The sequence below is a fragment of the Crinia signifera genome, chromosome 4 (genome assembly GCF_055691185.1).
Source record: "Crinia signifera chromosome 4, ASM5569118v1, whole genome shotgun sequence".
NCBI classification, from domain to species: domain Eukaryota; kingdom Metazoa; phylum Chordata; class Amphibia; order Anura; family Myobatrachidae; genus Crinia; species Crinia signifera.
In genome coordinates, this window is record NC_139220.1 from 201,731,478 (window position 1) to 201,758,460 (window position 26,983).

General features: G+C 37.3%; 1 protein-coding gene across 41 annotated transcripts in view; it reads left to right on the forward strand.

Annotated features, from left to right (window-relative positions):
* CELF2 (CUGBP Elav-like family member 2) overlaps window positions 1-26,983 on the forward strand; it is a 448,556-nt gene that overhangs the window by 352,500 nt on the left and 69,073 nt on the right. For 23 of the 41 annotated variants that reach the window (XM_083183415.1, XM_083183416.1, XM_083183444.1 and 20 more), the window contains 3 exons: window positions 4,800-4,829; window positions 10,918-10,929; window positions 11,100-11,179. In XM_083183415.1, the coding sequence (XP_083039541.1) occupies window positions 4,800-4,829; window positions 10,918-10,929; window positions 11,100-11,179 (122 nt within the window). The remainder of the gene's footprint in view (window positions 1-4,799; window positions 4,830-10,917; window positions 10,930-11,099; window positions 11,180-26,983) is intronic. The other 18 variants (XM_083183425.1, XM_083183433.1, XM_083183457.1 and 15 more) reach the window with 3 other exon arrangements.

Genomic DNA, 26,983 nt, shown 5'->3' on the forward strand with positions numbered 1-26,983 from the left:
TCAAAAAAATAGTAAGCCACGGTTTGGTGAGTCAGAAACGAAAAAGATGATCATAGCCCTTAATAAAAAAAAATTAATATCACGAGTCTATGGTATCCTAATGGAAAACAAAAATAAGGATAGCTTAACAGCACTAAAAGAAAAATGGGAAATAGAGATAGGAGAGATGAATGAAGCAGAATGGTCGGTGGCAAGGACGGTAGTCGCAAAAGCAACAAATTCGCTACGAATTCAGCAAACGCAGCTTTTCATCCTCCACAGATCATATATGACGGCAATAAGACTAGAGAAATTTGCAGGGAGAAACTCATCTACCTGTCCTAAATGCAGAAACTCCCCAGGTACTTTCATCCATTTAATATGGGAATGCTACATAATCTCCCAGTTTTGGGACAAGGTTAAATATAATATAACCAGGACGGGGATAGCAATTGAAAATCTGACCCAAAAATGCTGCCTATTGGGAATAGTGCCTGGAAATGCGAATAAGAACGAAAAAGCATATATTATTAACCTTATGGCAATTGCAAAAGTGATAGTAGGTGGTAGATGGATGTCAAATGTAGCGCCGGATATAGCAATATGGAAAAGTCGCGTGAATCTCATAATACAACAAGAGAAAAAGTTAGCACACACCCGTAACACACTAAATAAGTTTTACCTAATTTGGAATCACTGGATACAGTCACCACTTTACGAAAAAAGCACGTTACAGTAGAATTAGACACTTAAATATAAGCTTAAGATATTAAGCGGAAGTAATGATAACACATAAGAGCATTATACAGAATAGAAAGGAAACACAGTATATAACTGAAAGTGATAATTGACACACTAAGAAAAAGCTTTATATATGTCCACGCTTAGATAGAGTAAGGAAACACGATAAATGAGAGAAGAGGAGGGGGAGGAGGGAAACAGAGAAGGGAAAGGTAGTTAATCATAATATATAACACAAATTTGGCACCCTTTGGTTTTTTTTTTTTTTTTTTTTTTTTTTTTCTCCTCCCCATTCCTTCCCCCTAATGTCACACCGTATAGTTAGAAAATCGGCAATGATACATAATGACAGAAAAGAAGACATCACCGGCTATTAACGGGACGGATAAGTGAAGGGACGAGGATAGAGTAGTAAGATATAAAAAAGGTAAAATATGGCACGAGGCACCTTAATAAGAACGTAAGATAGGGCACCCCTGCAGGTATAAGTGTAGATGTAATGTAATGTAAGTAATAGGTCTATACATATGTGTTGTTTATGAATGTATTGAAATGAATGTATGTAAAATTTATGTTGTTTTTTTTGTACTATAATAAAGATTTAAAGTAAAAAAAAAAACTGTAGATACACTTGCCATGATCCTACTGCTTAATGAAGGCTTTTCAACTTATTCTTAAAGTGAATTTCGGTGTATGTCAACTGCAGACCATCCTTGGAGCTGGTTAAATCAAGTATCTAGATTATTTTGCACAGAATAGGTGCACATTTCCAAAATGACTTCAGGCTCAATATATATATATATATATATATATATATATATATATATATATATATATATATATATATACAAATACAAATTCTGCGCAAAATCATTAATGAAATAACAGCTTTCTGTCTGTGCAGAAAGTATGCAGTGCAGCTCACTCCAAGTGGGGCTAGTCAGGCCTCAGGTATATTGGAAAATGTGGAAAAAGGAAGAAGGAGCGCACACATGAGCCAAATGTTTAGTTTTTACTAAAAAGTCTGCATATAAGCTCATACATATCAGTAAAACAAAACCAGCATGAGAATAGTCACCAACAGTATGGCACGCTAACAGGTACGGGATCTGGGGACTCCAGGCAACTCCGACCAAGATGTACAGCGGCAGCAGCGTTCTCAAATATAGAAGGTGTATGGCACGGGATCTGGGGACTCCAGCAACTTCCGACCAACGATGGAACAATGGTGACAAAACTCCGGGTACAGCACGCTGAGGGAACGGAACCTGGGGACTCCAGACACTCCGACCCGGATGGACCAGCGGCGGCGGCTGCGTTCTCAGCACGGCAAGCAGCAGACAGACGGGAATCAGCACAGGTGATTGGAAACGTCAGGAGGACACGCCCCAACGCGTTTCGTCGTGGGACTTCGTAAGGAGGCGTGTCTTAGGTAAGTATGGTCTCAGTTATATAGCCAGCTCATTAGCATCAATACAAAACAGTCTATGCTTAATCAGTGCTTAATAGACTCAATTACAATATGATGGGAATACAGAGACTTAGAGGACTTTTAACAAATTACAACCAGCGGAAAAAAACATCGCTGGTTGAAGTTACAAAATATATAGAAACAATCTAACAGAAGTTTGTCTGATGAAGGTTGAATAAACCGAAAACGTTTACATACAGCGACTGAGTGGACTCATATATATATATATATATATATATATATATATATATATATATATATATATATATATATATAGTGACAAGTAATCCCATACACTAGATCAAGATGAAGTCTTGGTCTTTATTCCTGGAGGAGTACACAGCATATCAGGTACACAGCATAGGCAAGTATAAATAAAGCACAGCAAGCAGCATACAGGTAATCACAGCATAGTTCAAACTCTTCAGAATGCTCCAGTGGCCCCTACAGTAGCCCACACTCCAGCCTATCACTAAGGTAACTATTCCACCATCAAGAGCAATGACCTCCTGCCCTGGAAACACTTTTATTATGAAGCCGCAGGTGCTGCTAATCAACTCAACCTTGATCACATCAGTTGTCTCACTGTTTCTCATTACTTTCATGTATAAAGATGCTGTCCTTGCCTCTATATATAATTGCCTTTGAGGAAAATAGAAAGAAAGCTTTTTTAAATAAAATAAATCAATAACCTTCAATTTATTTGAAATATAAAAAAAACACATATTTAAATAATAAAAAAAAACAACACATTTCTGTCCAACAAAAGAGCTACTTGAAAAGCTATTATAAGATTTGGAATTGAATTTGGGAGGTGCTATGCATTTCATTTGACACTAAAAGGAATACTGATTGATCTGTAAATTAAAATACATACACTTTTGAAAGACCTTGCTCGTTCTCTTTGGCATAAAAAGCATCTTTATTGTTCTGCTAACACTTTGACTTTTCTCAAGAACAGCTAATTGCAACATCTCTGTGCAGCTCCTATCTAGCACACTGCTGCTGAAAATTGTGGTAAATGCATAAACTGTGCCTTATTGATTTTGTTGACATTTTACATGCCTCTTATGTATTCTTAACCTCTGTTTAGTAATTGCCAGTACGGAACACACTCATGGATAATAAGATCAAATTAGGTAACTAAAAGGATTCCTTGGCAACAAAGTGCCATGTTATTCAAGAATGCGGAATGTGTATGTACTACTATAAGATAATAATCTCCACATTTAAATCAGTAGAAAGAAAATGGGATTTCTAAGTGCCATATCTTGCATTAAAGTAAACCACCTGCTACTTCTGTTAAACTGATGGAAATACATTTTTTATTCAGCTTTATCTTGCAACATTTATCTAGTTAATTTCTGAAATGTTGCTTTACCTACGGCTTTAGTTTTGGTAAACCCCACCCCGCACCCCTCCGACAAGGGGTTAAACTCTAAACCTGTTATCATAAACATGTTTTAGCTTGTAATTGACTTTCTTGGCGCAGTTGTCGGTACTAGATGGAATCTGTGCAGTAACCATGTTAGCAAGTGGGATGCCAATAGCTACTATGATAAGAATTTGGACAAAATCTCAATAGAAAAATTATCGCAAGTGTTGTTGTCACAAGCGAATACTGATGACTATGTTGTGCCCCCTGGCAATTTTTTTTAAATGAATGTTATTGATAAGTATCTCCAGATAATTCTAGCTCTCAAAAATTGCATGTAAAGATGTATCCATTTTTTTTTACTTTAAACAGAAAGAAATGACAGTATAAAATAATAACAACTAAATAAAGAGCCATAGTTGCCATAGTTATTCTTTCATAAAAAAGGTTACAAAACAACAGATGTCAATTTTCTGCTAGTGCTATTTTATGTCTGTATGCTTGGCATCCTTTATGTAACTTCCAGCTAGATTAAAGGGGCAAAACCATAAGTACTTATTATCTAGAATCAGCTAAGGAAACCTTTTATATGGTTTATCCAAGGTAGAGGGAAATAATATTTGTAAACATAATAATTGGCACAACCCTTGTTGCATTAGTCTGCAGATGTAGGTTTTAATATGCATGCATCTACCAAACTAATTCTGAAATGTACTGAATGTTAATGGGAGTGCTTCCATTTATTAAGATTTTTCCTTCAGTCCTTCAGTTTAATTATGAAATAGCCATTAAAAGTATATACATATATGAAGTCTTGTGCTGTAGCAATTATGGCAATACTGGGAAACTCACTAATTATCATTGTATGTTTTTTGTTATCATTCTGTGTGGGCACATAGGACATTGATCCTGACCATCATTGCTCTTGCCATGTGGCAAGGTTTTCCAGAATTTTACCAATTTTACTGTAGAACAGTTAAGGGTTTTCTTTAAATCAGTGGTTCCCAAACTTGTTCCTCAAAAACGCCTACCAGTTTGTGTTTTCCAGGTCACTTACAAGTTACCTGCTGGGCGACAGAACTGTTAAGGGTCCTTGAGGACTGAATTTGGGAAACACTGCTTTATCTAAATTACTGTTTGTTCAAAATAACCATATTATGGTGGCATATGTGCTAGAATATTAATATGTTACTTTTGAGTTTGATCATAAACATGAGCCCTTTTTAATTTTAGTGCCCAGCAGCAATATGGAATCTAGCAGAGGTACTGTGTAACTTTATTACCCATTTATACTCCACCTTTTCTTTTCTCGCTACTAGATTGTATGAACGCTCATTGCTAAAATCTGCACACCAGAGTCAACTAAATTACACATATACAATACTACAATTGGCAAAACAATGTGAAATAATATACTCCTTTAAATGTAATTGTAAAATAATGTACTCCTAACCAAACAATAGATCAATATTTTACACATGAACTTTATTGGAATTACTTGATGGGAGACAAAAGCAATTGTGCTGAATGCAAAGAGGACATTTTGAAGTAGAACTTCTTTAAATATTGAATCATCTAGACTAGTGGTTATCAACCTTAATTGTCAAGCTTCCCCAACAGGCCAGGTTTTAAGGATTTATGTATGTGTAAACGGGTGGGATAATTGCTCAGCCAGCAAAATAGATTAACACCCCTGTGCATTATTAAAGACATTCACATGAGAAGACCTTGGTGATGCTTGAATACTGGATTTGAGAACCGGTGCTCAAGTTATAGAATATATGCATTTTGTATAGTGCTAAAACAATGTACTGTAGCCCTTAGCATTGTTTTAGCTGGGATGCCAAAAAGTGTGCCACCTTCTGGGAATCCAAGTTCCGATGTTTCTAAAAGAATGTTTAACTATTATCTAGAAATCAGAGGAAGACAAATAAACTGATTGGGACTCAACCATATATTATGGTTATCTCCAAACTTATGGGGATTTTATTTACAAGTGAAGTAGGAAAGCCAGATAAAAGGAAAATATACACTTTATTGTAATATGTTACATATTACAGAAAATACCTCCTTTTCAATACAGTTTTGCTGTGCTGTTTTCACAAATCCCTTATTGTCTTGCTAGAGCCAGTATGCTTTAAACATACTGATGTTAAATGATTTTGGCTTAAAAAACTATAAGTTGTTATATAAGAAATTGCACATTATGCCTGCAATCACAAGTTCAATGCCTAATTGCTGTTTATTGATTGTGTTGATTAGCTGTACAGATAAAGGTGCATACTGCATTTCAGTAGGTCAATATAATTAGGGCATTTATCATCATTCATCAACATCAACAATGAGAGTAGTTCTATTTTTAGTTTCTTAAAAAAAAATGCTGTAAGTGTAGTTATATTCCTAATGTTGATCAAAAACTGGTAAAAAACAAGTGTCTTAAGAGACATTGTAGTGAAAATGAATTTCCTAAGTACATATACATACACTTTCTAAACTCAAAGGGAAAAAGTACTATGGGGGTTATGCAGACCTGATCGTTTCTCTGCTAAATTGTAGAGCCCTGCGATCAGGTATATGCCAAAGTGAAATCCCTCAAGTTTGCAAATTGCTTAGCACGGCTTGTGAAAATGAGCTGGAACAGCGACAAGCTGCATATCCATTTGTAAACCACTTACAGTCTAAATATTTTCCACTGTGTGCAGTCTGTGCATAGCCCAGGACTTACTCAACAGGTGTGATGAAAGCAGCCTGATCGGGGAAGGAGGTGACGTCACACGACTTCTCCTCAAACACCTTCGCATGCATGCGTTTTCCCTGACACTTCCAAAAAATGCTGTGCGATCAGGTCTTAATAACCCCCTATGTAATGTTTTAATTATATTTAATACTACATAAGTTAATTAGCAACTAACAGTCCAGGAATAAAGGCATGACCAATCACTTTTTTCTTTTAACAAAGAGTAAATAATTTAGAAATGCAAAGAGTAAACTTAAATAATACATGACTAATTATGTTGGAGATTCCAAGCTAGCTAATAAAACCTTATTGGTATACTGTAAGTTCAGAATGACAACACCAACATTTTGACATGGAGGTCAACATTAAACATGTAAACATCCACAATATAAATAATGGCACAATGTTGACGTGACCCGATCATTCTCAATTTTAGGGTTAGGTTGTGGTTAGGGTTTGTTAAGAGCCTATGGAAAACTATAGGGTCATCATGCCAAATGTCGACATTCTAAATGTCAACATATTATACCATACCGACTCTATTCAGGGTAATGATCATCCAGTCTTTTATTCTTAGTTCTAAACATTTCTGTGACATACTACAATACTGATAATTCATGAAGAGTAAGAATTTTACGTTTTTAATAAATAAATATATCATTTTATAGACATAAACCAATACTGTCCTGGGAAAATTATTTTAAGCTGAAGCTATGGCATACAAGAAAGAATGTCCATTACATCAGATAAAGCAACTGTTTTCATTACATAATTAAAATTACCTTCATAGAGAATAATTAATGATATAGACCCTATATAAAATGTGCAGATAAATATACTGTATCCTTCATCTAATGTACATACAGTAAGCATAATGTATTAGCATAATGACCAGCGTGTTGTCCTATGTATAAATAACACAATGGTTTGTGCTTCTTACACGCTGTACATTAGGGGTGCAATCTATGCCTCTACTAATTAAGGGTATGAACTATTAGATTCATTATTTTGTACAGTGGGGTCATTTTAAAGTTTCTGACCATCTGTTACATGGAACATTCTTTTCAGCATGATTCTGGCGGATGTTGTTCTGGGTCCTAAAGGGTAACATAATTAATGCAAATATATGATTGGATTAAGCATCACAGTCCTGAGTAAAGTGTTAGGAAAAAAAACTATTGGCTTTACGAGATCCTCAGCTGAAGTTCTACTTTAAAGTGCCTGATGAGCATGGGCACTGATGGCCTCTCTTGGAATCATGGTGTAGTGTGAGCTCTTCTTTCTATTTTTCTTTTTCCACTGTTGGCTACAGTTATGACTTGTTAATCTCATCAGCTGTGCACAAGGGAAGTAAAGACCCAAAATGAACTATGTCAATTTTTTTTATTATAATATTTAGCCAGCTGATTGATTTGGCCATTCCTACAAATCCTTTACTTGCTGGAACATGTAATAGCATATATAAATAAAGAATTCTTAGGTTGCCGTCACTGGTCACTGGGGCAGCTGATATACGTGCAATGTCAAGAACAGGATTCCGTGCATTAGCTCTGAAATGACAATATGCTGGAACCACTCAGTGTTTAGATTTGCTTCATTTGGAAATCTTTTAAGTAGTAATAATAATGTTTTGAGGAAATTGAGTGGAACACTAAATTATTCTCTGAAACCCAAGTTCAAACTGTGCAAGGCTAAAGAAGCTGAAAATCAATGCACTTTTAAAGTCATTAGAGAGCAAGAATCAAACGTGTTTGTGTGGCTCTGCCGAAGCTTTTAGTGAGCCATAGTATTATTACAGAATCAGCCAGAATCTGCATTCATTTCACAGTCTTTTTCTTCAAGATACCCAAGGGTGCTTGATGGATAAAATGGGAAAAGTCAGTGTTTTTATTAGTTAGGGAGGCAATGAGCCTTGAAAGTGCTGCGTTTGACCCACAGAGTAGCCAGCGCTGACACTGGTAGCATTAAGGAATTATATATTCTAGGTGCAGAAACACTATATTTGAAGGTGTACATACATATAAGAGCTGAAGTCAGTAAAGGATCATTTATATTGTAGAATCCAATATTTAGGCAAGTGCATACGTTAACTGTATTACTTGTTTTTCACCTTTTGTTATCTGCAAAACTAAATGCACATGTAAATCCCCGTACAAGCTCCTGCGACCAGCGATTGGAACGGGGCTGAAAACGGGAGCGCGCACCCGGCAATTTAGCACACTCCCATCACTGGCAATATGGTCGTCAACTACCATATTTCCAGCGATTTAGCCCATATCGCTGCCGTGTGTACACGGCTTTAAGGTTGCTGGACAGCACAAAATATTTTAGTTATATAGCCAACCAATTGTTTCATAACATAAAGCAGTGATGTTGAGGGCGTGTCTTTCCTTCACAATTTGAATAAACCATATTATAAATATTTTTTCAATCTGATTTGTAAGGAGGATACCATATCCATATTGCATTATTAAAGGGGTACACTCCACAATAATAACAGACTATATATTACAAATTCCAGCAGCTGAATGATTTTCTCTTTTTATATACTAACAAGAGTCTATATTGCTATGTCTGAGCACTAATATTATACTGTATACTGCTATGTTTCTACAAAGCTAATAATATAAATGTCTGTTAGAGATGGGCAACCTCTGATACTCCAAATGTTGCTGAGTTTTCTAGCTTTCATGAAGCACAGCCATTTGCCAGAGTTCTAAAGGTTGTCTATAATAGTGTTTACTAACTTAAAATTGTTTGCAAGCTTCTCTAATATGTGTCTTGTTTAGATAATGAAATAATATGTACAGAAATTCAACTACAATTGTTAACTTGAAATTAAATAAAAATCTAAAAATAATAATTCGTTATTTTGTAGATATAACATTGTCTTTAAAGGACACCAACACATTATATACTATATCTACTATACCTGCAGTTATGTCATTGTTTAAAAAAAAACACAAAAATAAAATGTATTTTAAGTAAGCAAAGATCAGCAGTATGAATAAAGCATTTATTAACCCTTTGAGTGCCAAGTAAATTTGTCAAAATTGGTGTGAAAATTGCCACGCAAACATTTTCATTCATCATAATGACCTGTAATGTTTACCTTATATAGGAAATATAATCTTTTATACACTGGCATGTTTAGCCGATATTTTGCATATCTCTCACAGAGATGTTGGTACTCAAAGGGTTAACCATAGAGGCTGATGTATCTGTGACATAGAGAAATAATGATAAATACTTTTTATTGAGTATATATTTTATTAATTGTTGGTGTCCTTTAAAGTGAGCTGTCTATGAAAATATTATGTAAATGGTTTATTACTCTAATAAGTAGTAATGTTTTACAATATGCTATGCCTAAAATATCTAAGAGGTCATATATGAAGGGAACCAACTACATAGTTAAAAAGTAAGCTTGTTTACATCTTTTGGGACCGTGCTTAATTAAAAACTTATTTTTTTTATCAGGTTGTACCATATCATAATGCTTTATAAAATATAACCTTGAATACATGCCAAGTTTCATATATTTTATCTGGCCAGTACGGTGAACCACTGCTTAAAATATCATATGTAATGTACAGTACATAAATGCATTTTAAACTGTAATCATGATCTCCAACATAACTTTATATAATAGCAGCTTGTTCTTTGTTTCTTTGATTTACACTAAAAGAGAATACCAGTAAACACTGAACATATAGTGTTAAATCTAATGTGGATGATGATGATCATTATTATTGTTAGATTTTAGTTTTAGTGACTATGTTTTTCTGATATACATTAAGTCCTAGCTTTTATCAGTTCCTTAATAAGTAAACTATAATTCTGCATCAGGAGCAATTGTTGATGGCCTGCCTCCTAGTGCTTATATAATCAATGTGACACTCATGTGCTGGGCTTCAGAATGTACCAAGAGAGAACAGCGAGGTCAGAAGCTCAATGCATGAGAGTGTCAATCATTCGTAATGAATGCACTAGGGGAGGTACAACAACAACCTAATGAAATCAGACGAGTAATAGTTAGAGAATGAGATTATTAGGAAAACAGCAGCACAAATGAATCGGAAACAAATGTACAGATCCAATTACCATAGTAAGCTGCATTTAACATTAAATGTTTAATGTTATCTGGATTTCCTCTTTTAGATATGGTGCTCAATGCGGTGCCAATCAAATGACAATGTAACTAGAACCTGTTGCACATTCGATCTCTTTCTAAAAACTGGTGTTTATTCAGTTTTTACTGTCATTTATATGTATTATCTGTGTAGTATAATGACAGATTTAAGCTTTGTGCTAAAAAAATTGAGGTATTGTTTGAAGCTAAAAGTTTGCATAGTGATATAAATGATAAAACCAGCTATACGCGTTCTCCTATTATTTAGCTGGTAGTGCCAGACTGTCAAATGTCATACTTGGTCCCTTTATAAATGGTCTTATATTATCCTATAACAGTCATGAAATAGTGAAAATCCTGTGACTGAATATCTGTAGATCTTTCGCTCTCTAATTATATGTAACCACCTGTGGCTGAAAAGAACACTTCCCCATTTTGTTTTTTTTTGTGTTTTTTTTTCCTTTCTTCTATGGTCGGATTAGCAAGTCAACACTGTAAGTACCAAACCACTAAAAAATTCCAGGAGTTGTTATTTTTATGTACTACTGAGAACAGTGTCGTCTTGTGGCCGTTCTCGTAGACTGTGTTGGTTTAACAAGCGTCCAACCCTTTTGTCTTGTTGTTTTTTTTGTCTTTCCTGCTCCCTGTCCCCTTGTCCCCACAGGCTGTGCGTTTGTTACATTTTCTACAAGGGCAATGGCACAGAATGCAATCAAAGCCATGCACCAGTCTCAGACCATGGAGGTACTGTATCATCTGCCCTTTCTTTGTTTTCTTTGTGCAAATGATTGGGTAAAAATAAAGTAATTCTCTCCTGTACAGGCTGTTAACATGACAATCACAGATGCAAAGAACCCAGACATCTCTCTGACACTTATTACACCACTCATTGTTGTTAGTTCCATTGCAAGCGATAGGGCTGCCAGGTCTCACAGCACTACATATTGTCAATTAATTCAGGTACAATGCATCCTGATAGGATTTGCACATTCATTTCAAATAAAAAGCAGCTGAGTATAAAGACTTCCTAATGTCTCATGAAACTGAATTATAAAAGCTTTCTATCATGATTTACACCATTCCATAAGGCAGTTATTATATCATTTAGTGGAAAAGGTATAGCTTGTTGTTCAACTAAAGGTGTAAGGGTTCCAGCACATGAACCATGGGCTGGCTTAGGAGACTAGTACACCAATAATAGCAGCAGTTATTGAATAGTATTTAGAACAATAAGCATGGTGACAGTCTGAAAGTTATTCCTTGTAAATCTCTTTCTTCTAGACTAGGCTTCTATGGTAATCCTCAAAGTGCAGATTCTGCCCTCATTAGTTTAACTAACACAATAAGAACTGTAGATTTTTTTCTAAGGGCCATCATTCAGAAGGCAAAAATATGCTGTATTAAAACATCAGCGTTCAACATCAACGGTAAAATATTTTTGAGGACCCAGCCCCTTCATCTACAACACTTAAACATAAACATTCAAAAACAAACCCCTAAGTACCCTATCCCAAACAAACATCCACATGTGTGGCCATGCTTTTTACACTGATTCCAAAGACTGGAGGCATGAAATGGTTGTAGAGCAGCCTGACCACAGGTGTCAAAGGCTGGTGGCTGGGAATCACGTCGTACCAACATGGCCACAGGTGTGTATGTTTGTTTAGGTTAAGGTATGATGTATGTTTTTTTTATGTTTGTATTTAAGTGATGTTGATGGACTTGATGAAAGTGTTGGGTCCTCGAAAACGTTTAAAATTGATGTTTACAGCTGATAATTTAATACAACAGGGTTTTTTGCATAAATGCCTTCTAAGTGCTGTCCCTTATTGGAACATTGTACACTGTATCTTCTGAGTGGTGCAACTGGAACAAATATTAGTGCCGACTGAATTTGAAATATATATATATATATATAAAACCTGAGTCGTGCCAATGTTGGAAAGGAGCACATAGTTGCACAATTTAAAAAGTGTGGCAGCTGACTTAATATTATCTGCAGTCCATACCTAATGTGTGACATACTGATCACTGGCTATATATTACCTTTAATCTCCATAGCCGCAGCAGCAGGGTGAGCTCTTTTATTTCTCATAAATGAGCCTTCAAAGGACAATATGGCTGATTAATATCACCACTCTCTATCAAATAACCTTGCAATTACCAGTCTTTAGGTCACCATGGTTCAACAGACCTAAATCAACAGCCAGCAGGCAGTTTCTCAAGAGAGTTTCCTATTTTAAATCACCAGTGACACCTATTCTATGCAGCCTTCACTTCATTGGACCCAGTGTTTTTATCTTCAGCCTAAATAGCTGCTGTTTAACACTATTGTCACATATATATGTGAATGCCATCTCGCAATTCTAAATTTTCAGCTAATAAAAAGGAGCCATAGTGTATAGCAACAGTATATCCAAAATAAAGCTAAAACAAGGAGTATAAATCACAGTGAAATAATAAAAAAAAAAAACATAAAATAGAACCGTTCAGTGATTTTTTTTTATGCCTGAAAAAGTAAAATAAAAATATAATGCCCTAGGACAAATTCTATTTATTCCTTGTCAGTTATCTAAATGTTCTCTATTTCTATAGCATGGCATATACGTTTAGAGGAATTTGAAATGTGGTGTTTATTTAAAACGCGATGGAAAAATAAAAGTGTACAAGTGAAATGCCGCATTGCTACAATACCACCTGTGTTTGTTGCACAATTATCCCAAACATTAAAAGAAAGGTTCGTTTTGATACAGAGCACTGACTTCTAAAATTACAGCTTGGCCCGCTGCGGTCGTGCAATTATATCTTTGAAATCCTACATAGAAAATTGGTTCCCACTTTATCAAAGTGATATTTAACCTGTCTAAGTGAAGACATCTTTTTTTAACTGCTTCAACTGAGAAATAACTTGCAAAAATAGATTTAAGAGGCAAGCACTACAGAAACCTAAAGCATAAAACCCCAAGCACTTGTATGTACTAATATTTATCTAATATTTTATTGCAACATATTAATGTACTGAGATGAATATAGCGTACAGCAGGGACAATATATACAGATGGAGCTCCTCTCATATAGTCGGGTCCTGGTGATTCTATCGCCAATTGCCAGGACCCGCCATCAGATGGAAGGGGGCATGCGCGCTTGAAATGCTTGTGTACCCTGTTCTTTCGGAGCCCACCGACACCTCCCATCGCTTCCCCGCTGTCCCCCTGTGCCTCCCCCTAACCCTGCCCATCTCCCTGAAGCAGAGCTCTTGCCAGCAAAGGTAATCTGGCAACGGCTTGAGCTATATGAGAGGCTCTTAATCTGTACATCATGTCCTGTATATGGCAAAAAAGGCGGGATGCAGTCAATTTGCCGGCGGTCGGGATCCCGGCGGTCGGAATCCCGACACTGGAATCCCGACCGCCGAAATCCCGAAACTTTCTCCCTCCGTGGGTGTCCACGACACCCATAGAGGGAGAATAAAATAGCGTGCTGAGCGTAGCGAGGCACCGGGCCCGCTGCGTGGCGAGCGCAGCGAGCCCACAAGGGGGGGTGCTCCACATCCCCCCCCATGTCGGGATTTCGGCTGTCGGGATTCCGACCGCCGGGATTCCGACCGCCGGCATTACATATCGGATCCAAAAAAGGCATCTTACCAAAGCTATTCTAATCTAAAATAGTGGCATAATAGAAATACAGTACGGAGCTTAGAAAATATAACCTGAAAGTAACTTAACATGTTTAATTAGGGGGAATCATGTCAGTTTAATATTACAGTTGTTAGGCAGTATATCACCTTTTATACAGTATTACAGGAAATACAAATTGAGACCATTGGCAAATAGAAGTGCTAGAGTTGCAGGTACTTCTTTACTTTCACGGCGCCAGCATGGCGGCGCGCGTCAGAGTCCCCTTTCGGGCTCGCCACGCTAATTAAAATCAACTCCATGCCAACATGGATAGTGGAGGTATGAACTATCCATGTTGGCATGGCGTTAACTTCGTTTATTTTACTTAGTTTGTGGCGAGCGTAACCCGGAAGTAGCGCGGCGCCATGCTGGCGCCGTGAAAGTAAAGAAGTACAGAGTTGCATTATATAGGTAGTGTCTAACAATGAAATTGATATAATTTACATATTCAAATTATTTGTAGTGAGAGGGTGGTGAAATATTTAGTGATACAGGTAGTCAGCACTATAATCATGGAACTTGGTTCAGATACTATTAGAAACGCAAGACGCACATATATTAAAAATACAAATTTTCTTTATTTACAGTATGTTACAGGTGACATGCCGTACAAGGCATTATATCCATAAAGTAATAACCCCAACCCTCAGACCTTGTCATAAATTATCATTAAGATTTAGTTTAACTGCATAGCACATTATTCAAACTCAATATACACTCTAGTTACTATCACAAACACTTTATTAATCGCTGATATAACATTTATTGCCCTCTAGTGGACATAAACCAAATAACCAAAATGGTGACATTTTTCAGTTACTGAAGTTGGCCTAATCACTCACATACTGCTTACACCTAAATTGAAAAAAAAAAAACCCATTAAATTATACATACTCTATTTAGTCTGTGATTCTGTCATGGCCTTCAGAATTTTGCACAAAAAACAGTAATAATGATTTTTTGTTACTGGTTGATTTCAGCATGCATGTATACTGTGTTCTGTATATTGTAATTCTGTGTATAATAATTTTCTTGGTTATGATATTGTGATGTTTTGTGCGGTGTTTTCAAATCATAATCTGTCAATCTCCTTGATTTTAATTTTGATTTTTTTTTTCTTGTTTGTTTGTTTTGTTTGCAATGCTAGTCTCTCCCAGAGCATGTTGGGTACTAAATCATCATTACAGCATCATGTTGTGACCCATTAATCTATGGCTTTGTTAAATGAGAGGTGAAAAGCACAGTGCATGAAAAATGTCATAATTTAATTGTTTTCCGTTTTCCAGATGTAATGAGATTGGCATCATACTGTAAATCTGTCTTCTCCTTTGTGAGCAGCACAATTAAATGTTTGGTTGAAAATCTTCAACTTGTAATCAAACAGTTTTTCTTCCAGGACTGTGCCGATATGGCATTATAATACTGCCAAACATTCACATTAAAAAGGGGCCACTTATAGTATCATAGCTGCATAAACTGTCATTACAATGACTATTGATGCTGGGTAGGTGCAATATGTACTGTCTGCATTAAGAGCTTAAAAAGAGTGGAAGCCAATAATGACTTAACACATATCATTCATTTACACATGAATCCACATCTGTGTTCATTTTAACTTTAAAAACAACTATCATTCTTTTGAGTATATACCCTACCTTTCATTCCTATAACAAATAAAATATTGCTAGTACAATGCTAGCTGGCAGGGGTAAGCAGAGATTTACCATTTTTGCTAACCAGTCCATGTTTCCCTGCACATGGTTGACCCAGCATTGCTGGGTTCAGGGGTGTAACTAGAACATTGTGGACCCCATAGCAAACTCTTGAAAGGAGTCCCCCCTCACATTGTCACTACAATTCCCCTTAAGCTGGGTATACAATGGGTGATTTATCGGTAACAATAGGGCCAATAGTGATACCATTACCGATATTGTCCAGTGTGTAAGGCCAATATTGTTAATGATGCGCAATGCCTCCGGGTCTTTAACAACCCTCACTGTTGTCTGTACATGCATCTCAATGTCCTAGTATTGTCAGAGGCTGCAAGTACAGAGCAGGGGGAGGGTGACATCACTGACCGATATTAAAAACAATATTGGTCAGTGTGTATGCACTATGTCATTCTCCTGCAGCAATTGCTTTAGTGTGTAGCCAGCATTAGGGTATCAAGAGAGAGAGAGAGTAAGGGAGTTTATGACAAAGAGGATGTTAAGGGGCAACAGAGCAATAAAGATAGACAGATGGAGGAAGTCAACATCAGAATGAGAGAGCGTCAGAGAGAGGGGGAGTAGACAGCGACAGAGAGAGGGGGAGTAGACAGCGTCAGAGGGAGGGGGAGTAGACAGCGTCAGAGGGAGGGGGAGTAGACAGCGTCAGAGGGAGGGGGAGGAGACAGCGTCAGAGAGAGGTGGAGGAGAAAGAGGGGAGGGGAGGGAGGGAAACAGCTTCACAAAGAGAGAGATGGGAAAGACACTGAAAAAAGGCTGAGTCGGGCTGTGGTGAGGGGGGCTGTTGCTGCTGCTGATCTCTTGCATGGGGGAGCAGGGAGTGCTGCTTTTTGGGTGCAGTCAGAATTAGGCGCACCCTCTGCATTTACAAAACTGGTTGGGACTGAACATGAAAAAATAGACTATATATATATATATATATATATATATATATATATATATATATATATAGATGCGGTGTAGAATCGGCACTTTGTCTCTCATGGGTTAATGCCCTGGGTGCCTTCAGGAAACTTTGATAGTGCAGAAATAATTCTGCGTCATGCAATTGCGCAGAATTATTTCTGAACTATATATATACACTGTATAGGTTAGATTTTTAAGACTTTTTTACTATTTCACTATTTCAATCATCATCTTGAGATGATGATAGTGATTGAAAGTTGGCTACTGTGCTTGTTAAATTGGCTATTGGTAGTGGACAATGGGTAAACAGCAAGACAAGCCCTAACTGGTAAAAACAAACATTTTTGTCAGAGATGAGAATTTTTACAGCTTCATGAATGGACTGATTTAGCATGAAATTGATGAGTCTGTTTATCTACTGGAAAATTATAGAAATGGTTAAAATGACTTTAGAATTGGATAATTTTTCCATAAAAATGCAGTCTAGTGGTGTGTTATGCACGTGTTTTGTCTTCTGCTTACTGCACTAATAGGGCCCTTATGTAATCGTTTCCAATGTGTCTACTCACATATGTGTTCAATGATCAGGCTGCATATCTATATCCAAATGTGTTTATGCAGCGTAAGGCAGGAAATTCCAGCAGAAATGGAAGGAAATAGCATTTAAATAAGTCCAAAATATGTAAAATATAACAGTGCACTTACTCCAGGCCAGTACATAGTAAAATAGTAGCAGTATCTGCGCTTTTTTAAGATGGTATTCAATGGTACTCTGTAATGCGGTATCATTTTTTTATTCTAACAAGTTCTGGAGACATGGGGGAAAATTTACTATGATATGTCAACCAATCAGATTTTATTTATTATCTTGTAGAAGGTGCTAAATAAATAAGTAGATTCTGATTGGTTGTCCATAACAAGATCCCATCGGAAACAGAACTCGCATCTTAGTAAGTTTACTAACCTAACCTACACTTTTACTAAATAAACTAAATAAAGCACATAAACAAAACAATTTCTGTCCTATAACATGAAAAGTTATTTACACCATCCATTATCCCATGAACAGTACCTTTGGAATATATTTACTGTACTGTGCATGTATTCAAAAGCTCTTTCTTGTCCCTCAACATCAGGCATACTTTTATGTATCCCCACAACTTTCACCTTATTTTGTTATCAAATGAAAACATAAAACAATTTTGTTTGCCAATTTGCACATACTTTGCAAGTATTCTGCATTTCATAATGAATGCACAAGTCCCGAACCCCCCCCTTAAGTATTTCCACACCTGCCCACTAAAAGTAGGTCTGCTCTATTTCATCATTAAAACTGGTGCAAGTCCCACAGCTGCCTGTTCATATCATCACATTATCACTTTTATACCCTACCTTATGTGCTACCGAGTTAGTTTCTAAATAGTCCATTGTTTTATTTTTATTAGATGTGCCTACCATCTAGAGACCACTAACTTATATGGTGTATATTATTGATAATAAAATAAAATACAGTATGTACTGTATCTTTGATAAATTCTAGTCATACACTTTGGTGGCCTAAATGCTGAAATTGAAGTCTGAAGTCTACAATATTATTTGTTACCGATCCTGCCTGATAGAATTTCTGCTGTTATATTGCCTTTTTAACTGTTTAATCTGATTTAAAAGCAGACATTGCAAAAGGCACAGTGTAGGGGATGCAAAATCAAATCTTAAACTGGGTACACACTAGATATAGTGCAAACAACACAATGGTAATCCTGATTTACCTTAATTCCGAGAAAAAACAATATAGGGTGATATCCTATTAACTGCAGAACTTTACCACTACTAATGGATTCCTCTGGGGTTATATAATTGGGTATGGGTCATTAGGTCCACCAAATGAAGGTCAACATACATTGGACCTGACCACTGAGGTCAACACGCCCGAGGATCAATACAGATAAAAGGTTGACATGTCTAAGCTCGACCATGTCATAGGGTCAAAACATGCATTAGGTCGACATTGGGAAGGTTGACAGTCAAAAGGTCCGAATGTTGACAGTCAACACAGAAACCATATCAGTGCACTGTGTCCCCTCGCATGGCTCGCTGCGCTTACCATGTATATGCCATGTATATAAATACATTAGAGACTGTGCAAAGAAGAGCAACTAAAATGGTGCATGGCCTACATCAGAAAATTTACCCAGAACTCAAATATCTTAATATGTATAGTTTAGAGCAGAGAAGGGAAAGGGGGCACATGATAGACACTTTCAAATATATCAACGGTTTTAACCAATGTTGCCTACCCTCCTGCATTTAGCGGGATGCTCCCGGTTTATCATTCATCCTCCCGCTTCCCCGCAAGCCCCTCGGTTCCTCCCATTTTTCTGTCCCCTTATGTAAAAAATATAAATAAAAACTAATTGCGCATGCGCAAACCCAAAGTCCAGGGGGCGGGCCTGCATGCGCGACATCGTGGCGTCAGTCAGGATATTTCATTGCCTGCCACCGCAGGGCTGTATGCGTAGCGCTGGCCGCAAAGAGGGAGTGGACTTTCGGCAGCAGGAACGACAGCAGCAGCGGCTGCATGAGCAGGAGTAGGATAGGCAGTAGACACAACAGGAGAACAGGTGCGGCAGCAGGATCATCGGCAGCAGAAGTGAGAGCGGGACCAGAGCTGGGCAGCAGGAGCACAAGCATCACCAGAGTAAAGAGCCGCAGTAAGTAAAAAAAAAAGTGACTGCGCATGCGCCCCGGGGCAGACGTCACGGCTGCTGGCCAGGGATCTGTTGGCAATGGCTACAGCGGCAGCACAGCAAGGTGCATGAGCAGCAAAGGGAGCGGCACAAGCAGCAGAAGGCAGCGCCGCAGATGACATGGTAAGATAGCGGCTAGCTGCTTCGTGCTTCCCTCCTGCTTCTCTCCCTCTGCTCCCCACTATTTTTTCTTTAATATGGTTCCTTCGTTCCTATAGTGCACCGGTACTCTCTCATTTATGTGCCGTAAATGGGGCTGGGCCATGGGCGGAGCTATCCAAATTACATTTGAGAGCTCCCACGCCCCCTAATTAGCTGCCCTCTCCCTGGTCTCCCGCAAAGGGGAGATGAGAAGTCGGCAAGTATGGTTTTAACAAGGTACAGGAGGGAAACCTTCTTCACAGGAAGAAGAGCAACAGAACACTAGGACATGCACTGAAACTAGAGGGAGGAAGATTCAGGGGAAATTTGAGGAAAAATTACTTCACAGAAAGGGTTGTGGATAAATGGAATAGCCTCCCATCATAGGTGGTAGAGGCAAATACAGTAGAGCAATTTCAACATGCTTGAGATAGGCATATTGATATCATTACAAAGAAATAAGGATCAAATATGGTTTGAGGTAACATGTTTAAAAAAGGGGCAGACTAGATGGGCCAAGTGGTTCTGATCTGCAGTCAAATTCTATGTTTCTATGCCATGCTTCAGGCACACTATTCTATTCTTCCTCCATGCCCTAGTAGATGGTAGGGCATGCAATACTGCCTGTCGGCACATGTTGGCTCAAAAAAAAGTTAAAAACCTATGTCAACCTTTTGACTGTTGACCTTCCCAATGTCGACCTAATGCATGTGTTGACATTATGACCCTGTCAGCCATAGGCATGTTGACATTTTGTCTATGTTGACCTTCAGTGGTTGACCCAATGTATGTTGACCATAATTGTATCGACCTCACGACCATGTCCCATACAATTAGCCATATAAACCATCACTTCCTACAACCATCAGAATCCCCTATAAGCAGACCCATGAGAACCGTTCTTCGACCCATAACAAATGGGTCTGAGAACTTATGCCGGATCCCATGTGGTATCATCCAGTAATGGGTCATTTACCACACGTAAAAAAGTGCTATAAGAGTATAGTTTACTAGTCTATATTACTATTCCTGCAAGAAGTCTTATTAGGTTATTTTTTATCATTTAACAAAATGTAAAGTGAATGAACAGAAAATAAATCTAAATCAAGTGAATATTTGGTATAAGCCACCCTTTGCCTTCAAAACAGCATCAATTCTTCTTGGCACACTTGCACTCAGTTTTGAAGGAACTTGGCAGGTAGGTTGTTCCAAATATCGTGTAAAGAACTAACCACGGATCTTCTGCTGAAATCCTTCTGTCTCTTCATGTTATCCCAAACAGACTCGATGATGTTGACATCAGGGCTCTGTGAGGGCTATACCACCACCAGGAATCCTTGTTCTTCTTTATGTTGAAGATAGTTCTAAATGATGGCTGTATGTTTGGGATCATTGTCCCGCTGCAGAATTAATTTGCAGCCAATCCGATGCCTTCCTGTTGGTATTGCATGATGATTAAGTAAGGCATTGTGGACAACATTAATCCTAACCAAATCCCGAACTATATTTACTGAAATACAGCCACAAACTTTCAAGGAACCTCCAAAATGTTTCACTGTTGACATTTTTGTACCACTCTCTAGCCCTTCAGCACACAAACATCCGTTTGTTACAGCCAAATATTTAAAATTTTGACTCATCATCCCAGAACACTTGCTGCCATTTTTCTGCACCCCAGTTAGTATGTTTTCATGCATAGTTGCTTGGCATTGTTTGCACGTCAACAGTATGGACACAATTATTCCATGAAGATCAATGCTGGCCAGAATTCTCTGAACAGTTCTCTGCTGCTGGACATCTTCCGATTTTGTAGGGAAGTAAACATAATGTCTTTGTTGACCACTGAACATGGCACGTTACTTTGTGCTTCATCAAACCAGATTAAACCGCACATCTTGAAACCTCAATCTCCTTTTAAATCTTGCTCTGGAAGAGTTGTGCTAAGGCAGTGTAACTACCTTGTGTCTTGTTGCTGTGCACAGTCTTGCATGACTTGTGACATGAAACTGTCTTCCACACCCCCACCTTTGTAGCAGAGTTTTCTGTTCCTCACCCAGTTTTAAACCTACTACACAGCTGTTTCTGTTTCAGTTAATAACTGTTCCAACCTACATATATATATATATATTGTCAAAAATGCGTATTATGCAAATACATACAAAATAAAAAATGCTATGTTACAGTGTTTTCAAGCAAAGAGAATAAGACATATTTTATTGGAAAACATTGCATAAAAAGATGCTTGGCGCCATTGAGTCATGGCATGTGACAAATAGAAGGGCTGTTTAAAATGCAAGGTAGCTACTGTTACGTTGACACATCTGAGTGAATACAGTATATATATATATATATATATCTATATATATATATATATATATATCTATATATATATATATATAGATATATATATATATACTGGAGATATAACCGGCACTCCATAAAACTTCAAGCCAATGACCCCTGGTGCCTTTCAAACAAATATGCAACAAGATAAACGGCGTAGACGGCACTCAAAAACGGGGATTTGTAATCCAGGTAAATAAGCTCACACCGCAACAAGCTTAAGGTTGTTGCGGTGTGAGCTTATTTACCTGGATTACAAATCCCCGTTTTTGAGTGCCGTCTACGCCGTTTATCTTGTTATATATATATATATATATATATATATATATAGTGTGTGTGTGTGTGTGTGTGTGTGTTAGGTCTACACACTAGATTATTTGAACATAATCATCAAGAACATCTATAGATTCTCATTGAAAAGCTGCGATGAATAATGCGTATGAGCATACAGTAGTGTACACATTACTTGATGTAGACGATTTGTCCTTCCAATTCATCGTAAAATAACAAATCATCCAATAAATTGTTTAGTGTGTACCCAGCTTAAACAATTAGAAGGGGACATTATATGCTTTGGTATTTTGCACTTAATAAAACTGCATTAGGATTATGGAAAAACAAACTTCTGCTGAGTAAATAACACATCCCCCCCTCTCTCCCCCTTTAGTTTTTAGAATTTACTCATTTTGACTTTGTAGAAATGCAGAATGTTGTTTATTTTCTCCAGAATTTTCTGCCTGGTATCCATTGGAGATCAGGAAGTACTCAGACTGGCTAACAGGGAATTAATTAAATGTGTTTACTTGTGGCATTTTTGTAATGTGAGGCACTAATTAGTATTGATAATTGCTGTGACTAATACAGAACTTGTAACCCCTTGGAGTCCAGCAATTTCCCATTAATAGTGCTTTGTGTCCAAAGCATGCCTGAAAAGTACTTAGCCTGTCATTTATCTCGGTGACAGGTTTGCTTCTTCAGATAATGATGTGCACTTAACTGTGATTTTAACCCTGCTGGTACTTACTGTATAAAGCTCTTGCTGTACTTATGTTGTTTTATAAGTAGCCTCTCTTCCTTGCTACATATACTGGAGCATATAGAAACTGAATGGACAATAATAATAGAATCTCTACCCAAAGAATAATGTATATTTTAATTTGAAGACAGTACAAAACATAGACGACATGTATATTTCTGTAAAGGAATGCACATTCTTACTGTTCATTTTATTTAATTATCTTTCCGTAGTATGGGGGTCATTCTGGTTGGCTTTCTAAGCAGCAAAAGTTTGCTGCTTGCTAAGCAGCAAAAGTTTGCTGCTTAGCGAGCCTTCTAACGCTGCCCACCGGGCTTGGGAACGCACACCCCGCCACGGTCCACACATTCCCGCACCTTTGTGAATGAATGTTTTGCATAAACATCCATTCGCAGGGTAGCGAACGGGGGAAAATAATTTGTTGGTCGCCGACCATCGAATCACTTTTTCCCTGCTTGCAAATTGAAGTCAGTCTTAGACTTAGACTTGTGGTGTCCTGTCCAAGATCTAGGTGGGTGACTGGCATCCTGTGATTTCAGCCACCCACCCAAGGAGTCAGCTGCCCATCTGTGTTTGCATGGGGACGCCCAGCATTCTCCTGGGCATACCCAGCCTTTTTTGTGGTTTAAACCAGGGAATGCTGTGCATCCTCATGCGCCAGCCCCTGCCTTCCTCCATCCTGTGACCCACCCACCCACCCCAAACCCCCCCCCCCCCCTCCATGCATGCGTCATGGCAACTATACAAGTCGGCAGTCCCACCAGATTGCAATTGGGATGCAATTAGATATGTATAGTATTTAGTATATACACTAGGGAAGGAATACATAAATAGATTATTAAATTATATTTCACATATCAAATATCAATATTGTTGTAAAGTATAAAATGATGATATTAGACATACAAATTGAAAGATCATGTTTGTAATAGTCACATTTTTTACCTTATATCCTGTCCAATGTATGTTGATGATAATTTTTACATCAACTGTTTAAGAAACACCAGATTTTCAACAGTGTTCTACTTTCATCTAATTTAAGATGGGTTAGTAATGTCATATATAATATAATAATAATAATAATAATAATAATAATAATAATAATAATAATAATAACAATAATATTACAATGTACTGAAGTAGAACAAGCTGTGGTATAGCTAGTAAAATAAGTATAGTGTCTTATACAGCTACAGCATTTTAGAAAAGGATTGCAACACTCTTCACACTGTGATTGAAAGCATAATTCTTTCACATGGAACATTAAATGAGTACGACCTCCACTTTAATCATTCTAACAGGTCTGTTAGTGTGACACAAAGCATGTGATGTGACTAAAGATGGAAGTTGCTTAATCATCCATTTCTATCTTGGACTATAGATACTCAGTGGCCTCTGACAGTGTGATGCCATTATTGCCGAATTAAATAGTCTGTACAGTTTTCTCATACATTATATTTTATTTCACAACAGTCTATGCAGGTTGTTCTGTTATACATGTTGTAATTATAATTTATATTAATATTGATTGCACAAAAGCTGCCAATGCCAACGATTAGATTATTATTTTAAATATTTACCTTTGATAACCTTACCATAAAATAATATTTCACCAAACAAAGCTTTGCAATTCAAACACACACATACACACAGCTAGAATCCTGACCATGGGGAACTGAAAAATATGTAATTTAACCAGGAGCAGAACAGTGCAAAGTCAGTCCCTATTGCGAAATGATGGCTCAACTAATGTGCCCGCACATGGGATATGTCGGTGCATATACCATTCATCCATATGGGTGGCCGTCAGGCTGTGACTAGTTGCAGCCCAGTAAATACTGCAGCATGCCACAATGCGTATGCATGTGCATATGCATCACAGCAAAGATGAGCATGCCTACATCTGTATATCCATGGATAGACAGCCTGTGAACAAATACAAATCTTCCAATCACAGAAAATGCCGGAAAGTCAAGTAAAGATGAAAGCATATATTAATATATATTAGTCAACACAGGGTACCACACAGGCTACTTTATCACGATTAGAGACATTTCAAAGAAAGCCATAGTGTCTGTGAGTACAGTTTATTAAAATATCAATAGGTACTTGTAAACTGGTGGAAACTCTGACAAGAAGAGTTCTGGCAGACCAAAAACCACAACAGAATCCAGTTTTTGAGAATCAACAGCTTGTGTGATTGGCGGCTCACAGGACAACCGTTTCAAGCACAGCTGAACAAACTAAGCAAATCTCAGTTTCAGCTGTGAAGAGAAGACATCAAGCTCTAGGTTTGACAGGCCAACTGACAGTAACAAAGCCACTGCTAACATGGCCCCAGTGGGTTACTGAAGACTGGAATAAGGTCTTATGGAGAAAGTGTGATGGTTTGGGGATCTTTTACTGAATTCTGTGTTGTTGACTTGCAAAAAATAACTGTCTACCTGAGTCAAAAGAGCTACCACAGCATTTTAAAGTAACATGTACATTTTGAGTATTGAACAAGATGGTAGGCTTCAAATATTTTAATGGCTCCAGACAAACTCCATTGTGCTGTTTTGGGATGAACGGGACAGAAGGATGGAAGCAAAGCAGCCTAAAAGTGCAACACATTGTTGTTAACTTCTACAACAGTGTTGAGAAGAATTGGCAAACAATATTTAATTTCTATTATAGAAAGAATGTGACAAGTGTGTATCCGTAGCTATTGAACATGTTTAGTTGACACTGTGTCATAGACACATGTGTTGCTATACTGCTGCAACTCTAAATATGCAAATACACAGTGTCTGTGCTGTTAACACATGTCTCTGAATCAGCTCCAAAGTATTTAGGATTTTAATTTGTTGCACAATATTGGTATAAAGTAGTCATAAAATATGCATATTTTAAGAAAAAGTTGCATGGCAAAAGTCTATGGCTTGCCAAGCAGTCCTGATCTGAGAATGTGGTGCATCAGGACACAGATTACTACATTCAATTTGAAGACTAGAAAGTAGACAGTCAAGTCGATATGTTTATGTTGTTCCATTAAAAAGGTTTCTGTCCCCAACTGAGGAGTGGCCCAAGACTATATATAATTCCACTTGCATCAGACCCCAAAATGTTTTATTTTTATTTATTTTTTGCAGAAAAAGTATGTTCCAAAACGCCCTATGCAAGAAAAAAGATCACTTAATACCAACACACTTTTCAGATCTAACCCATCTGCTAGATTTGGAGTTTCTGTTTTTCATTTCTGCTAAACATATTTCATTCAGCACAAAAAAAACACATTCTCATATCATTAAAATTTTGATATTGGCTTTTGAAATTCACAAACTAGTGAAATACGGAGTAGGCGCAGAAGGATGAATAAGATGGGCATACAATGAACAAATTGTTTTTATGCATTGTATTGAAAAGGATCTTCTAGAAATGAAATGTCAGGTCGCAGTCAAGATATCAAGCCAACCTGCATTGTATTTTAATTTCACCCAGTTACCATTATTTATCTTGTTGCTTTCTAGAAAAGCCCCATCTGTTTGTTTGTTTGTTATTAAACCATAAGACAAACCTCTATTATAACTAGTTGATGAATTTGATGTTATCAGCTATATGATAGGAGAATAGAGAATCAAAGCAGATCATTTACTTATACAATTGGAATTCTTTATCTCCAATTGTGTATATAACAATGTATCATTTCTTAAGTCAGACATATTAACTTAAAAGTATTTTTGATGAATCTGCAATTTGTATTTACCTAATTTACCCTCATAATAATCTGTGTAAGTGAAGTAAGATGCCAAAACAATTACTGATTGTCACCCGGTGAGCCCGTTTTTTTTTACAAGAATTAAATGTCTTCAGTGTGATAAATTATCCTACATATGTGTGCTGTGCTTGGTCCCCAACCAGTCTCATTTGTCCGATGGCTTTTTCGCAGTTTATGAGACCTGAGCTAAGGAGTAAGTAATGGTAGCCTCCAA